Below are 17,845 nucleotides of genomic sequence, written 5' to 3'. Positions count from 1 at the left end.
GATTTTAATTACCCAGTGTGTAGCTTCTTTTTATTCTTAGGATTTATATTATTATTGTTCCTCTCTGTCTCTGTCTCTCTCTCTATATATATGTGTATATATTGTGTATTGTATATATGTGTATACACATATATATACACATACATAAGACAGATGTGGATTTATGTATATGCACATGTGTGTATGTATATATGTATGAATATATATGCATATATACATATACATGCATATATGTATATAAATTTCTTGGTTCTGCTTACTTCACTCTACCTCAATTTATATGCTTTACCATGTTTCTCTGAATTATTCATGGTCTTTGTTTCTTATGGTACAATTTCTTACAATCTGATACAGTCATAGATCACAATTTGTTTAGCCATTCTGCAATTCATGAACCCTGTTTTCCAGTTGTTTGCTGCCACAAAAAGTACCACAATTAATATTTTTAGATATATGGGATCTTTCTGTCTTTGAACTCTTTGGGATAAATGCTTAGGACAGGGATCTCTGAGTTAAAAGGTATGTGTATGTTAGGCACAAATTTTTAATTTTTTTAAAAAGCATATTTCCAAATTATTTTACAAAATAGACTAATTCTTGGCTCTACTGACAGTGCATTAATGTGCCTATGTTCCCATAGTTCCTCCAGCATTGATTATTTTCATCTTTCATCTTTGCCATTTTACTGGGTATAAAGTAAGCCTTCAAATCTGTTTTGATTTGCATTTCCCTTATTGTTGACTGGGAGTAATCTTTTTTAAGATTGTTAACAGTTTGTACCTCTTTTGAAAATCATTTATATCCTTTGACTGTTTTTCCATTAGGGAACAGCTCTTGGTCTTGTGTTTATTGCCTATACATTGTGAATATTAGACCTTATCCTATGTATTTCATATGGAGATTTTTCCCCAATCGCCAGTTTCCTTTATCTTAGTGTCGTTGATTTTGTTCAGACGAAGCTTTTCAATTTTGTCTAATTAGGTTTATCTCTTTATCTCTTGTACACTTGCCCCATCACATTCTACGTTGTATCACATTTATCATTATGTGTTATATCTGCCCTATTTAATTGTAAATACCTTGAGAGCAGGTGCTATGTTGTTTTCTTCTTTGCATCCCAGAAGGTTTGTACAAAGTAGTTGCACATCAAATGTTTGTTTAAATGAATTGAATTGGAGGCAGCTAGGTGGCATAGTGGATAGAGCACTGACCCTGTAGGCAGAAGGACCTGAGCTTTGTCCCCTTGGGCAAGTCACTTACCCCTGTTTGCCTCAGTTTCCTCATCTGTAAAATGAGCTGGAGAAGGAAACGGGAAACCACTCCAGAATCTTTGCCAAGAAAACCCCGAATGGGGTCATGAAGAGTCAGACAAGAGTCAACAACTGAACAAACAAGAACAATAAGGATAGGAAACTAAAGGTAAACTCTTTAAGGTTTCGCATACATTATCTCATCTGACTTTCACAACAACCCTGTAACAGAGGTGCTATTATTATATGTTTTGCAGAGGAGTAGGCAAAATTCAAACTCAGTCCAGTACTTTGCCTATTATGCCACTGAAACCAGAGTGAGCAGAGTAATTGAGATGTTATAATCCCTCATGCAAAAGTGTCTATAAATTGTGTCAGTTGAAGATGGAGAGCGAGACTAAAGGGATTTCATAGTACACCAACACCTGTTCAGGGGAAACTGATGTGATAGAGACTCATAGGCTATTGTTAAAAAAAGGACTTTAGACGTAACCTAATCTTTTGTTATAGATGAGAAAACTGAGGCTCTGAGAAATAAAACGATTTATGCAAGGCAGTAGCAGAATCAGGACTAAAATTTGAGTCTCCCAATCCCTCTCCTCTATTCCTTGCTAGTTTTAGGAAACCTTTAATGAATTTGGAAGGCAGTAGGCTTTGATTACTTTTGATAGTAATATGTATTTAATTGCTGGTTAGATTGGTTGGTCTGTGGTGATTATTTAAGCTCTGCCAAAGCCCGTGACTCAGTCTCCTAATGAGGTAGTTAGTCAGCTTCATTCTGTTCTGTGGTCTTAGCCTGTATCTTCAACTTACCCAGTCATCTTCCAGATGCACACTGTTGGGCTGTGTGAGAGAATGAGGAAGGCTAGGTGGAAATGATCCCTACTTAATACTCGAGGCAGCAAGGTGTGCTATCTAGAGTGGTGTAGTCAAACTCAAATAGAAATGGGGCCAATAAGCCGTATACACATAAGTATCTCTGCTGGTTGCTTATTAACCTAGAAAACCACATATTAATATTATCTATGATCTATTATATCTTTATTTATTTTGTTAAATATTTCCCAGTTACATTTTAATCTGGTTCTGCTGTTCTAGGAAGTATTGCTGGCCATAACGAGGCCTGCTGGCCATAGACACCTCTGATCTAGAGCACTGGACTGAGCATTAGGGACTGAGCCCACATTAGGAATTTTTGTTCCCAGGACCAGTGGCATAAGACATACCTTCAACCAGAAGGGGAGCAAAGTGGAATGGGGGAGGAGTCTGACATCTGGCAGCTTCCTTTCTTAGCTAGTCATCCTTGCTAACCAGTTGCTAATTTCTGTCTTTGTGCAAGTTCAGGATAGCCAATGACCCAGTTGTTCCCATCCCCTTCCCCATCCCCACCCCCACCCCAGTTATGGCTATGGTTAGGAGACCTGAATTCTAGTGCCAACTTTGCCACCACCTGCCATCTCAACCTTGAGCAAGTTATTTAACCTCTGTTTCTTTGTCTGTAAAATGAAGGGGTGATTATGACAGGGTGATTATGTTCCTTGCATTAGTAAGTTCTGTGGCGATGTGACATCAGTTAAGTGGATGCTGTTAGAAGAAATAGTCAGCTTTCCTGGATTTATATTAATGGCTACTTCAGCCAAAGAACCATTACAAGAAAGAAATGGCAAAAAGTGCAGTTGTGAACAGAGCAAGAGAAATCTTATAATTATTCACTTCTCAGCCCTCAGTATTGCTTTCAAGGTGTTAGCATTAATTGCTTTGGAATCATTAGGAAAAGGCTGTGGAGTCACACAAGGGAATACATTCTGATTTATCTTTCATGCTGGGCTTCATTCTTACAGGCATTAGTGGCAAGAACAATTTAATACTGCCTAGCAAGAAAATAATTTAACTTTGAAAAGTATTGTTTGTATTCACTTTTAGTTACAGGTATGTCTGATATTTTGGGAACTTGAGTTATTACCAAGAAAATAATGGAGTGATTCCTGCCTTAGGAGATTAGGAACAGGAAGAGGAAGGATTTCTGTTAACCCTTCCCAGGACAGGCAAGGACATGGATACCAAAATTATGTAGTCTTTGTAAAAAGCAAGTTGGGCTGTAGGTAATTCATGTACAGGATGGTTGGGTGTCAATTCAGGACTTTATAATTAATTAATTAATTGACATTTTAATTGCATTTTTTCCTAGTTTCAATAAAACGTTCCAAGTGACAGGTACCCTATTTGTAGTAAATAGAAGGAATCCTTGGTTTGCATTTTAACTCCAGTCATGACCTGAGTCCACATAAGAAAGCATAATGGCAAACATTCAAAAATACAAGAGCGCAGAGGCCATGATGACTATAAATTTGTATTTTTTAAATTCAACTGTATTTTATTTTCAGCTCTGAATTCTCACCATCTTCCTTCCCCCTCCTACACCAATTGAGAAGGCAAGACAACAAAACCCATTATAAATATATATGATCATGTAAAACAATTTGCCACATTAGCTGTGTCAAAAAAAAGGAAGAAAGAGAAGAAAACATGCTACATTCTGTACTCTGAGTCCATCAGCTCTCTATCTGGAAGTGGATACCATGTTTTATCATGAGCCTTTTGGATTTGTGACTGGTCTATGTGTTGATCAGTTACTAGGTCTTTTAAAGTTGATTGTTTCTGTAATATTGCTATTACTATATAAATTGTGCCCCTGGTTCTGCTCACTTTGCTTTGTTATCAATTCATACAAGTCATCTCAGGTTTTTCTGAAACCATCCCCTTCATCATTTCTTACAGAACATTAATATTCTGTCACATTCACATAATATCACTTGCTCAGCTGATGCCCAATTGATGGGCATCTCCTTAATTTCCAATTCTTTGCTACCACAAAAAAAGCTGTTATAGATATTTTTATACATATAGATCATTTTCTTCTTTAAAAATTTTTTGGGGGGATATAAGCCTAGTAGCCGTATTGCTGGGTCAAAGGTTATATACAGCTTAATAACTTTTCAGGCATAGTTCCCAATTGCTTTCTAGAATGGTTCACAATTCCACCAACAATGCATTAGTAGTATACTTGTTTTGCCAAAGCCCTTCCAGCATTTGTCATTTCCCTTTTTTGTCACCTTAGCCAATGTTCTGGTACTTCACAGTTGTTTTAATTTGCATTTCTCTATTAGTGATTTAGAGCATTTTTCCATATGGCTATTTATAGCTTTGATTACTTCCTCTGAAAGCTGCCTATTCATATCCTTTGATCATTTTTCAGTTGGGGACTATAAATTTGTATTAAAAATAAAGCAGTGCTTTTGGTTAGTTTAAAATGAATGGTCAACTTACTCTTAGAAAAAGTTATCTGAGTTAGGGAGGCACCATGGTATTGAGGGAAGCGTGGTAGGCTGAGTTGCTGATGCTGGCACTCCCTCTCTAGTTGTGATCTTAGATAAGTTGAGTCACCTAATGGGCCTTGGTTTCCTCATCTGTAAAATGAGTAGGATTGAACTAGATAACCTATGAGGTGCCTTCCTTATCCAAAATTCCATATATTTAAGTTAGCTTTCATGATGACTCCAAATGTAGTGAATTTATTTTCTCCTTTAAAAGCAATGAACAGTGATCCTGGAACCAGTTCGTTTTTCTGTCATCCACACTCAGGCCTGAATGTTTATTTTACCTTTTCTCTGGTTGTCTTTTTACAGGCTAGTGCAATTCTTCGAGGCTTTCTGGAAGACTCAGGCCATCAAATACAGGAACTAAAGAGCTTTGATTTAGTAGGACTTGGTGAAAACCTGTGTGCCATCAGCGTTAATGAAGTTCCACTGATAAGTGTCTCAGAATTTAGGTAAGATACTATCATCTAGGTCAAGTCCTCCAGATGTCATTTAGTATAAAATTCTGCCTTCAGAGAGGTTTATCAAAACTATCACCAATATTGGAATGAATGAATGAATGAAAATGCATTTTTTAAAAGTATTTACATGTGCCAGGCACCATGCTAAGCTCTGGGGAAAGTGATATTAAAATAGAGACAGTCCCTGCCCCCAAGGAGCTTCCATGCTAATAGTAAAAAACAGCATATAAAAAGGTGAACAGGGAAGGAAATTTTGTTCTGGGAAGGTAGAAGAAGGGAAAGAAGGATACAACCCAGTGGTAGGCAGACAGTGAGATGGCCTGGATGAATGGCTAAGTGGAATTAACATGCTAAAGCACAGTCTGGTATCTAGGCCCAGCCAGTATTTAATAAACTAAGTGGATCAGTTTGCACACACACAGTGTCATTAATCAACTGGGTTGGGTCTTATGGAGCTCCAGAAATGACTGGGTTAACTTTCTTTTTTTTTTAAATTTTTTTTATTTATAATTAAGATTTTTTATTTTTAGTTTACAATGCTCAGTTCCACATAATTTTGAGTTCCAGATTTTCTTCCCGCCCCCCTCCCCAAGATGGTATGGAAACCAATATATCTTCTACACATAACTTCAAATTGAACTTACTTACACAATAGTCAAGTTGTAAAGAAGAATTATGACCAATGGAATCAATCAGGAGAAAGAAGAAACAAAACCAAAAAAACCAAAAGCAAACAAAAGAGTAAAAAAAAACAAAGGGAAAAAAAAAGGAGAGCAAGCAGTGTGCCCCAATCTGCATTCATACTTCATAGTTCTTTCTCTGGATGTAGATAGCTCTCTCCTTCATGAGTCCTTTGGAGTTGTCTTTGTACCTTGTATTGCTGAGAAGAGCTGAGTCTATCAGGGTTAGTTTTCACAGAATCCATATATCTGTGGTTGTGTGTAATGTTCTCCTGGTTCTGCTCCTCTCATTCAGCATTATATTGTGTAGGTTTTTCCATGTTATTATGAAGTCTGTATCATCCCCATTTCTTATTGTACAATAGTATTCCATTATCTTCATATGCCACAACTTGTTCAGCCATTCCCCAATTGATGGGGATCCCCTTGATTTCCAATTCTTTGCTAGTACAAAAAGAGCCACTATAAATATTTTTGTACATATGAGTCTTCTTCCCACTTGTGTGATCTCTTTGAGATACAACCCTAGAAGTGGTATTGCTGGGTCAAAGGGTATGAACGTTTTTATAGCCCTTTGGGCATAGTTCCAAATTGCTCTCCAGAATGGCTGGATCAGATCACAACTCCACCAGCAATGTAACAGTGTTCCAATTTTCCCACATCCTCTCCAGCATTTATCATTTTCCTGTTTTGTCATTTTAGCCAATCTGACAGGAGAGATGTGGTACCAAAGAGTTGTTTTGATTTGCATTTCTCTAATCAGTGGTGATTTAGAGCATTTTTTCATGTGCCTATAGATATCTTTAATTTCTTCCTCCAAAAACTGCCTGTTCATATCCTTTGACCATTTCTCAATTGGGGAATGACTTATATTCCTATAAATTTGGCTCAGTTCCCTGTATATTTTAGAAATGAGGCCTTTATCAGAGACAGTGGTTATAAAGATTTTCTCCCAATGTTCTGCTTCCCTCCTAATCTTTGTTGCATTTATACAAAAACATTTCAATTTAACATAATTAAAATTATCCATTTTGCATTTTGTAGTGCTCTCTATCTCTTGTTGTGTCATGAATTCTTTGCTTTTCCATAAATCTGATAGGTGAACTATTCCTTGCTTTCCCAAATTGCTTATAGTATCAGCCTTTATTCCTAAATCATGAACCCATTTTGACTTTACTTTGGTATATGGTGTAAGATATTGGTCTATGCCCAGTTTCTGCCCTACCATTTTCCAATTTTCTCAGCAGTTTTTGTGAAATAGTGAATTCTTAGCCCAGAAGCTGGATTCTTTGGGTTTATCAAAGAGTAGATTGCTATAGTCGTTGGCTACTGCGTCTTGTGTACCTATCCTGTTCCACTGATCCACGGCTCTGTTTCTTAGCCAGTACCAGGTAGTTTTGATGACTGCTGCTTTATGGTACAGTTTAATATCTGGTATGGCTAGGCCACCTTCCCTAGCATTTCCTTTCATTAATACCCTAGATATTCTATGTAGAGCACCAGCTCTGAGGAAGTCCTTTCTGGGATAAGATACAGGTCAGGTTTTCCCTGAATCCTGTTCTTGCCCTTGGGCTGATAACTCAGCACATGGGCTCTCCAAACGCCCCCTTGGCACACATGTGCTCTCTCCAAAGCTCCCTCAGCACACACATGCTACTCAGGATGTAGGCTCTCCAAGCCTCCTCAGCACACATGTGCTTCCTCCAAAACCCCCATGGCACACATGTGCTAAACACCACCTGTGGGCTGTTAACACAATATCGTTTTGGCAAAAAGGGGAACAAAGCACGAGGAAGTCATGCAAAGGGGAACAAAGCATGAGGAAGTCATGCAATGTAACAAATGTCTCGCACGTGAACTTGTTGATCTGCTTGCCTAAAAAGGTATATAAGCCCTTTTCTTCACCTTAATAAATGGAGCTGTGCTGTACTGTCCCACCTGGCCCATGTACTCTTTTCACTCTCTGCAGCATCCTTTTCACTCTCTGGTGGCCTGGCCCCATGCGGCAATTCTAGACCTCTTGTTCTTACAGATGAATTTGGTTATTATTTTACCCAGCTCTGTAAAATAATTTTTTGGTAGTTTGGTATGCCACTGAATAAATAAATTAATTTAGGTAAAATTGTCATTTTTATTATATTAGTTTGGCCTAACCAGGAGCAACTGATATTTTTCCATTTATTTAGATCTGACTTTATTCACGTGAAAACTGTTTCATAATTATGTTCATATAAGCCCTGGGTTTGTCTGGGCAGATAGACTCCCAAATATTTTATAGTGTCTACAGTAACTCTGAATGGAATTTCTCTTTCTATCTCTTGCTGTTGGGCTTTGTTAGTAATGTATAAGAATGCCAAGGATTTATGTGGGTTTATTTTATATCCTACAGCTTTGCTAAAGTTGTTTATTATTTCAAGTAGTTTTTTACTTGATTCTCCAGGATTCTCTAAGTAAATCATCATATCATCTGCAAAAAGTGATAATTTAGTTTCTTCTTTGCCTATTCTACTTCCTTCAATTTCTTTTTCTTCTCTTATTGCTACAGCTAACGTTTCTAGTACCAAATTGAATAGTAGGGGTGATAATGGACATCCTTGTTTCACCCCTGATCTTATTGGGAATGCATCTAGCTTATCCCCATTACAAATAATGTTTGTTGATGGTTTTAGGTAGATGCTATTTATAATTTTAAGGAAGGTTCCTTTTATTCCCATGCTTTCTAGTGTTTTTAATAGGAATGGGTGTTGTATTTTGTCAAAGGCTTCTTCTGCATCTATTGAGAAGATTATATGGTTTCTGCTAGTTTTGTTGTTGATGTGATCAATTATGCTGATAGTTTTCCTAATATTGAACCAGCCGTGCATTCCTGGAATAAATCCTACTTGGTCGTAGTGTATTATTCTTGTGATAAGTTGCTGCAATCTTTTTGCTAATATTTTATTTAAAATTTTTGCATCAATATTCATTAGGGAAATTGGCCTATAGTTTTCTTTGTCTGTTTTGACTCTTCCTAGTTTGGGTATTAGTACCATATTTGTGTCATAAAAAGAATTTGGTAGGACTCCTTCTTCACCTATTTTCCCAAATAGTCTATAAAGTATAGGAATTAATTGTTCTTTAAATGTTTGATGAAATTCACAAGTAAAACCATCTGGCCCTAGAGATTTTTTCCTAGGGAATTCATTGATGGCTTGCTAAATTTCTTTTTCTGCGATGGGGTTATTTAAGAATTTTACTTCCTCTCCTGTTAACCTGGACAATTTATATTTTTATAGATATTCATCCATATCCTTAAGGTTGTCAAATTTATGGGCATACAATTGAACAAAATAATTCCTAATTATCGTTAGTCTATTTTTTAAGGTGTTGTTTTCTTCAGTATATTTTTCAGTATTTTTTTTGAATCTCCTTTAGCAAGTCATTGACTTGTTTTTCATGGTTTTCTCGCATCCTTCTCATTTCTCTTCCCAGTTTTTCCTCTACTTCTCTAACTTGCTTTTCCAAATCCTTTTTGAGCTCTTCCATGGCCTGAGACCAGTTCATGTTTTTCTTGGAGGCTTTTGTTGTAGGCTCTTTGACTTTGTTAACTTCTTCTGTCTGTATGTTTTGGTCTTCTTTGTCACCAAAGAAAGAATCCAAAGTTTGAGACTGAATCTGGGTGTGTTTTCACTGCCTGGCCATAATCCCAACCAACTAACTTGACTCTTGAGTTTTTCAGTGGGGTATGACTGCTTGTAGACTAAAGAGTTCTATGTTCCACGCTTGGGGGGGGGGATGCACCAGTTCTGCCACACCAGCACTCCTCCTTCCCCAAGAACCCCCAACCTGGACTGGACTTAGATCTTCAGCAGGCTCTGCACACCTGCTCTGATCTGCCACTTAATTCCTCCCACCAGGTGGGCCTGGGGCCAGAAGCAACTGCAGCTGTAGTTCTGTAGCTGCCCCACCTCCGCTGCCCCCGGGGCGGTAGCCAAACCACGAACTCCTTCCACTCCAGCAGCTTTTCCCACTAACCTTCTCTGTTGTCTTTGGTGTTTGTGGGTTGAGAAGTCTGGTAACTGCTGCAGCTCACTGATTCAGGGCGCTAGGGCACACTCCGCCCAGCTCCTGGTCTGGTTGGTCTGCACCGCTCTCTCTGCTCTGCTCCACTCCGCTCTGCTCCCAGCTCCATGCAAGATAGACCTCACCCAGAGATCATCCAGGCTGTCCTGGGCTGGAGCCCTGCTTCCCTCTGCTGTTTTGTGGGTTCTGCAGTTCTAGAATTGGTTCAGAGCCATTTTTTATAGGTTTTTGGAGGGACTCGGCAGGGAGCTCACGCTAGTCCCTGCTTTCAAGCTGCCATCTTGGTTTCGCCCCCCTAATTATTGTTTTAATTTCCTCTTCATTGGAGGTGAATTCACCCTTTTCATTTTTGATACTGGTAATTTGATTTTCTTCTTGCTTTTTTTTAATCAAATTGACCAAAGGTTTATCAATTTTATTGGTTTTTTCATAAAACCAGTTCTTGGTTTTATTTATTAATTCAATAGTTTTCTTAATTTCAATTTTATTAATCTCTCCTTTGATTTTCAGTATTTCTAACTTGGTACTTAGTTGGGGATTTTCAATTTGTTCTTTTTCTAGCTTTTTCAATTGCATGCCCAATTCATTGATCTCCTTTTTCTCTATTTTATTCATGTAAGCATTTACAGATACAAAACTTCCCCTAAGAACTGCTTTTGCTGCATCCCATAAGTTTTGGTATGTTGTCTCACTATTGTCATTCTCTTGAAAGAAGTTATTAATTGTTTCTATGATATGTTCTTTGGCCCACTCATTCTTTAGAATTAGATTATTTAGTTTCCAATTAATTTTTAGCTTATTTTTCCCTGGTTCTTTATTACAAATAATTTTTATTGCATCATGATCTGAAAAGGATGCTTTGACTATTTCTGCCTTTCTGCACTGGACTGTGAGGTTTTTATGCCCTAGTACATGGTCAGTTTTTGAGTATGTGCCATGTACCTCTGAGAAAAAAGTATATTCCTTTTTATCCCCATTCAGTTTTCTCCAGAGGTCTATCATATCTGCCTTTTCTAAAATTCTGTTCAGCTCCTTAACTTCTTTCTTGTTTATTTTTTTTTATTTTTTAAATTTATTTATTTAACATATTTAGTTTTCAGCATTGGTTTCCACAATAGTTTGAATTACAAATTTTCTCCCCATTTCCACCCTCCCCCCCACTCCAAGATGGCATATATTCTGGTTGCCCTGTTCCCCAGTCAGCCCTCCCCTTTATCACCCCTCTCCCCTCCCATCCCCTTTTCCCTTCCTTTCCTGTAGGGCAAGATAAATCTCTACACCCCATTGCCTGTGTATCTTATTTTCTAGTTGCATGCAAAAACCTTTTTTTTGTTGTTTTTGAACATCTGATTTTAAAACTTTGAGTTCCAAATTCTCTCCCCTCCTCCCTTCCCACCCACCCTCCCTAAGAAGTCAAGCAATTCAACCTAGGCCACTTGTGTATCATTATGTATAACCCTTCCACAATACTCGTGTTGTGAAAGACTAACTATATTTTGCTCCTTCCCAACCCATCCTGCTTTATTGAATTTTCTCCCTTGACCCTGTCCCCTTTCCAAAGTGTTTGTTTTTGATTACCTCCACCCCCATCTGCCCTCCCCTCCATCATCCCCCCCCTTTTATTTTTTTTTATCCTCCTCCCTCTTCTTTCTTGTGGGGTAAGATACCCAATTGAGTATGCATGGTATTCCCTTCTCAGGCCAAATCCGATGAGAGCAAGGTTCACTCATTCCCCCTTCACCTGCCCTCTCCCCTCCTCCCACAGAACTGCTTCCTCTTGCCACCTCTATGTGAGATAATCCAACCCATTCTATCTCTCCTTATCTCCCTCTCTCAGTATCTTGCTCTCTCATCCCTTAATTTGATTTTATTTCTTTTAGATATCTTCTCTTCATCTTCAACTCACCCTGTGACTGCTCTCTCTCTTTTATATATATACATATATATATATATATACACACACACATAGATATATACATACAAACACATTCACCTATATATACATAAACATATATATGTTTATATATATATATATATATATGCATATTCCCTTCAGCTACCCTAATACTGACGTCTCATGTATCATACACATCATCTTTCCATGTAGGAATGTAAACAAAACAGTTCAACTTTAGTAAGTCCCTTGCAATTTCCGTTTCTTGATTACCTTTTCATGCTTCTCTTGATTCTTGTGTTTGAAAGTCAAATTTTCTATTCAGTCCTGGTCTTTTCACTGAGAAAGCTTGAAAGTCCTCTATTTTATTGAAAATCCATATTTTGCCTTGGAACATGATACTCAGTTTTGCTGGGTAGGTGATTCTAGGTTTTAATCCTAGCTCCATTGACCTCCGGAATATCGCATTCCAAGCCCTTCGATCTCTTAATGTAGAAGCTGCCAGATCTTGGGTTATTCTGATTGGGTTTCCACAATACTCAAATTGTTTCTTTCTGGCTGCTTGCAGTATTTTCTCCTTGATCTGGGAGCTCTGGAATTTGGCGACAATATTCCTAGGAGATTTCTTTTTGGGATCTATTTGAGGAGGCGATCAATGGATTCTTTCAATTTCTATTTTGCCCTGTGGTTCTAGAATATCAGGGCAGTTCTCCTTGATAATTTCTTGAAAGATGGTATCTAGGCTCTTTTTTTGATCATTGCTTTCAGGTAGTCCAATAATTTTTAAATTATCTCTCCTGGATCTATTTTCCAGGTCAGTGGTTTTTCCAAGGAGATATTTTACATTGTCTTCCATTTTTTCAGTCCTTTGGTTCTGTTTTATAATATCTTGATTTCTCATCAAGTGACTAGCTTCCACTTGCTCCAATCTAATTTTTAAAGTCATATTTTCTTCAGTGGTCTTTTGGACCTCCTTTTCCATTTGGCTAATTCTGCCTTTCAAGGCATTCTTCTCGTCATTGGCTTTTTGGAGCTCTTTTGCCATTTGAGTTAATCTATTTTTTAAGGTGTTGTTTTCTTCAGTGTATTTTTCAGTATTTTTTTGGGTCTCCTTTAGCAAGTCATTGACTTGTTTTTCATGGTTTTCTCGTATCCTTCTCATTTCTCTTCCCAATTTTTCCTCTACTTCTCTAACTTGCTTTTCCAAATCCTTTTTGAGCTCTTCCATGGCCTGAGACCAGTTCATGTTTTTCTTGGAGGCTTTTGTTGTAGGCTCTATGACTTTGTTGTCTTCTTTAGGCTGTATGTTTTGGTCTTCTTTGTCACCAAAGAAAGAATCCAAAGTCTGAGACTGAATCTGGGTGCGTTTTCGCTGCCTGGCCATATTCCCAACCAACTAACTTGACCCTTGAGTTTTTCAGTGGGGTGTGACTGCTTGTAGACTAACAAGTTCTATATTCCTTGTTTGGGGGGGAGGTGTCAGCTCTGTCACACCCGTACTACTCCCTCCCCAAGAACCCCCAGTCCAGACTGGGCTTAGATCTTCAGCAGGCTGTTGCACTCCTGCTCTGATCTGCCACTTAATTCCTCCCGCCAGGTGGGCCTGGGGTCAGAAGCAGCAGCAACTGTAGCTGCCCCACCTCCGCTGCCCCCGGGGCTGGAAGCCGAACTGCAAACTCCTTCCGCTCCCGCAGCTTTTCCCACTAACCTTCTCCTCAGTCTTTGGTGTTTGTGGGTTGAGAAGACCGGCAACTGCCGCAGCTCACCGACACAGGGCACCAGGGCCCGCTCCGCCTGGCTCCTGGTCTGGTTGATCCATGCCGCTCAGGCTGGGCTCTGCTCCACTCTGTTCCCAGCTCCCAGCTCCGTGTGGGATAGACCTCACCCAGAGACCATCCAAGCTGTCCTGGGCTGGAGCCCTGCTTCCCTCCGCTGTTCTGTGGGTTCCGCCGCTCTAGAATTGGTTCAGAGCCATTTTCTATAGGTTTTTGGAGGGACTCGGCAGGGAGCTCAAGCTGGTCCCTGCTTTCCAGCCGCCATCTTCTTTCTTGTTTATTTTGAGGTTAGATTTATCAAGTTCAGAGAGGGGGAGGTTGAGGTCTCCCATTATTATGGTTTTGCTGTCTATTTCTTCTTGTAACTCCCTTAACCTCCCCTCCAAGAATCTGCATGCCACACCACTTGGTGCATATATGTTAAACAATGATATTGCTTCATTGTTTATGGTGCCTTTTAGCAGGATGTAGTGTCCTTCCTTATCTCTTTTAATTAGATCTATCTTTGCTTTGGCTTTGTCTGAGATTAGGATTGCTACCCCTGCTTTTTTTTACTTTAGCTGAGGTGCAATATATTCTACTCCAGCCTTTTACCTTTACCCTGTGTGTATTCCCCTGTTTCAAATGTGTTTCTTGTAAACACTATATCGTAGGATTATGGTTTTTAATCCATTCTGCTGTCCGTTTCTTTTTCATGGGAGAATTCATCCCATTCACATTCACGGTTATGATTACTATCTGTGCCTTTTTCTCCATCTTATTTCCCCCCATTTATGCTTTTATTTCTCCCTTTCCCCTTCCACACCTCTGCCTTCTTCAGTTTACCCTCGCTCTTGATTCCCCTCCCTTATCTTCCTCTTTTTCCCTCCCTTCTGATCACACCCCTCCCTTTTTTTCCCCTTTTCCCTCCCTACTGCCTGTAGGACAAGTTAGATTTCTACACTTGTGAGGGTATGTTATTCCCTTCTTGAGGCAAATTCGATGACAGTAAAGCTCAGACACTGCTCTTCTCCCTCCCTTATTTTCCTCTACTACAGTATGTTTTTGTGCCTCTTCATGTGATGTAATTTACCCTTTTCTACTGCTTCCTTACCTCTTCTCCCAGAACCATCCCTTTATATCCCTATAATTATATTTTTTATCATCATATCGGTTATTTTATACTGACATCCACAATCCATGAATATCCCTTTCAATTGTCATAAGTATACTATTCTCCAGATTGACATATATAGCAAACATACATAAAATAAAATTATCCTATATAAGGATATAATCAATTAGCCTTATTGATTAACTAGGTTTTTTTCCCCATTTACCTTCAATGTCTCTCTTGAGTTTTGTATTTGGAGATCAGATTTTCCATTGAGCTCTGGGCTTTTCATCAGGAAGGTCTGGAGTTCCCTTATTTCATTGAATGTCCATGTCCTTGCCTGGAAAATTATGCTCAATTTTGCCGGATAGTTGATCCTTGGTTGTAGTCCAAGCTCCTTTGCCCTTTGGAATATCATATTCCAATTTCTCCTGTCTTTTAATGTGGACTCTGAGAGATCCTGCATGATCCTGACTGTAGTTCCACGATATTTGAATTGTTTCTTTTTGGCTGCTTGCAGGATTTTCTCCTTGACCTGGTAGTTCTGAAATTTGGCTATAATATTTCTTGGAGTTTTCAATTTGGGATCTTTGTCCGGGGGTGATCGATGGATTCTTTTGATGACAGTTTTACCCTCTGGTTCTAGGACCTCCGGACAATTTTCTTTAAGGATTTCATGGAAGATACTGTCCAGGCTCTTTTTTTCATCATAGCTTTCAGGTAGACCAATAATTCTTAGATTGTCTCTGCTGGATCTTTTTTCCAGGTTGGTTGTTTTTCCAATCAGATATTTCACATTTTCTTCTATTTTTTCATTTTTTAGATTTTGTTTGACTGATTCTTGATGTCTCATAGAGTCATTAGCTTCTACTTGCCCAGTTCTAATTTTTAATGTTTTGTTTTCTTTCTTTGTCTTCTCTATCTCCTTTTCCATTTGGTTGATTTTACTTTTCAATGAGACATTTTCTCTGTTTATATTCTGATTATCCTTAACCGATTCCCCGATTTTACCTTTCAAAGATTTGTTTTCCTCAATGAATTTTTTTCCATTTTTTCCATTTTTTCTTTTACCTCCCTAATTTGGTTTTTAAAGTCCCCCTTGAGTTCTTCCAGGAATGCTTTTTGATCTGGAGGCCAGTTCACTTTCCCTTTTGAGGTTTCAGATGTGGGTGTAGTGTCCATGCTGTCCTCTTCTGAATTGGTATTTTGGTCTTCCGTGTCTCCATAATATGAGTCAATTGTCTTTGAAAGCTTCTTACAATTCTTTTTCATGGTGGATCTCTGTTTCTGAGGCTCAGGGGGCTCTGTCCCAAATTTCTTGTGTTGGGATCTAGCTTTATGTGCTATGGCCTCTAGTTTGGTGAGGTGTGGGGGAGGGGTGGTCTCCTCTTCCCCAGGACTGCTCTACAGCAGGGGTGGTCTCAGCTCATGTCTGTGTTGGTGTCTGCCACTTCCCCTGGCTGTGCAAAGCCAAGTCTGGGGTCCTGGTGTTGATGTTAGTTAGCTCCACCCCCCTGGGGCTCAGTTACTCTCATTGTTCTGCTAAGGTGAGGACTGCTGGGACACCTCTCTTTCTGCATTAGTCTCCTGCCACCACAGGAAGGGCCCTCTCCCCTACTTCAAGGCCTGGGGCTTGATCCTGGGTTAACTTTCACAGGGAGTGAACACTATACTTGAGAAAATCTGGTAACAAGAGTGCTGGTCCGGATGGGAAGGAGCAGGCACATGAGTGAGATGATGGCCTGGCCAACCAGTTACTTGGAATGTGAAGCTAAAACATGTTCTAGTGTCTGTTTGATATCTTTCCTCTGCTACCAAGTACTTCGTTGTGTCTAAGCCATGTGCTTTTCTAAAAAATGTTTTTAATTAAAAAATGTTTTATTAAAAACTTAACATTGAGCCTTACTACAAACAACTAAACTTACTTATTACTTTCTCATTTAGATTAATTTCAATCCTTAAAGTCCACTATTTTAGGCACTACCTGGAAGGCCCCATCAGGATTCTTTGTTCCGGTTATTGAAGTTTGATTATAAAACAATGAAATTGATTTTTAAAAACACACCACAACTTAGGAATTCGAATGAGCGTTGTGCTTTTCATAATAGTCACCTCGGAAAGCCATGACTTATTCTAATCCTTTGAAGAACAACATTCATGTAAATGAGTGATTTGTCATAGTAATGTAAGAATATAATCGTGGTTATAATAATAGTTCTTACCAACCGCCCTTTGTTTTCATTGCTTTTTAGAAGTTGTATTGATATTTTTTGTTTTTTATACCAATCATTTGCTAAAATACTCCCCCACACTGTAACTGAACCATTCTATTTAACAAAGAAAGTTAAACAAAACCACTCACAAAACAACTGAGCCTGACAGGGTATCATACTTTCCATATTGATAGTCTTCCACTTCTCTGCTGAGAAGAGGGAAGTATATTTCATTATTTATTCTCTAAATTAAGATTCCATATTGTTCTTTCAATAAATAGGGGGCACATTGTGACCTGTGGGCTGTGGACATGATTTTAGTAAATTGATCTTATCACTCCTTGGTTCAGAAATCTTCAGTGGTTTCCTATCACCTACTGAGTGAAACTCAAACTCTGTGGCCTGGCATTTAAGGCCCTCCTCATTCTGTTTCTATTTGGACTATCTCTCTAGCCTTATCATATATGATTGCCCTCCAAACAAGTTATACTGTGTCCACATTGGATCTCTCTCTATCCCTCAAATAAATATACTTTCCTTACCTTCCCCCTTTTAATTGAATATTATACAAGTACCATTTCTTCTATGAAGCTTTCCCTGATTTCCCTCTTCTCTCTCCCACAATCAGTAAAAAGCTTTCCTTCCTCATATCTCATCTGTGTATTTTTAATGCACTTAGAGTGAAATTTTGTATTTATGTTTGTAATCTGTGTTTGTGTCTTAGCACCCTACTAGGTGGCCATTTCCTATCCCTAGTGAAATTCTTAATATTTTAGCTATACAATCCTCAGTCTGGAGTTGTGTTTTATTTTCTGTTTTTTGGCAAGAAATTTGTGAAAATCTTATTGGTTCCAGAGGGAACACATATCCCATGGGATGTTGCCTTTTTCCAGTTGATAAAGAAAATACAAAATCAAAAATATAAATCATCAGTCCTAGATATTTCCCACTGCTTGATCTACTTCCAGGTCTCAGGATGAGTCAAAGAATGGAGTTTGGCCAAATCTATCCTGGAAAAGGAGACCACATTTGAAATATTT

At 38.6% G+C, this 17,845-nt stretch overlaps 1 protein-coding gene across 1 annotated transcript in view; it reads left to right on the top strand.

The window, feature by feature from the left end:
- Positions 1-17,845, top strand: part of OTOA (otoancorin) — a 93,714-nt gene that overhangs the window by 53,073 nt on the left and 22,796 nt on the right. The window contains exon 24 of the mRNA XM_036741596.1: positions 4,937-5,079. Within this exon, the coding sequence (XP_036597491.1) occupies positions 4,937-5,079 (143 nt within the window). The remainder of the gene's footprint in view (positions 1-4,936; positions 5,080-17,845) is intronic.

The sequence above is a fragment of the Trichosurus vulpecula genome, chromosome 1 (assembly GCF_011100635.1).
Source record: "Trichosurus vulpecula isolate mTriVul1 chromosome 1, mTriVul1.pri, whole genome shotgun sequence".
Taxonomy (NCBI): domain Eukaryota; kingdom Metazoa; phylum Chordata; class Mammalia; order Diprotodontia; family Phalangeridae; genus Trichosurus; species Trichosurus vulpecula.
This window is presented reverse-complemented; position numbering and strand designations above follow the sequence as displayed.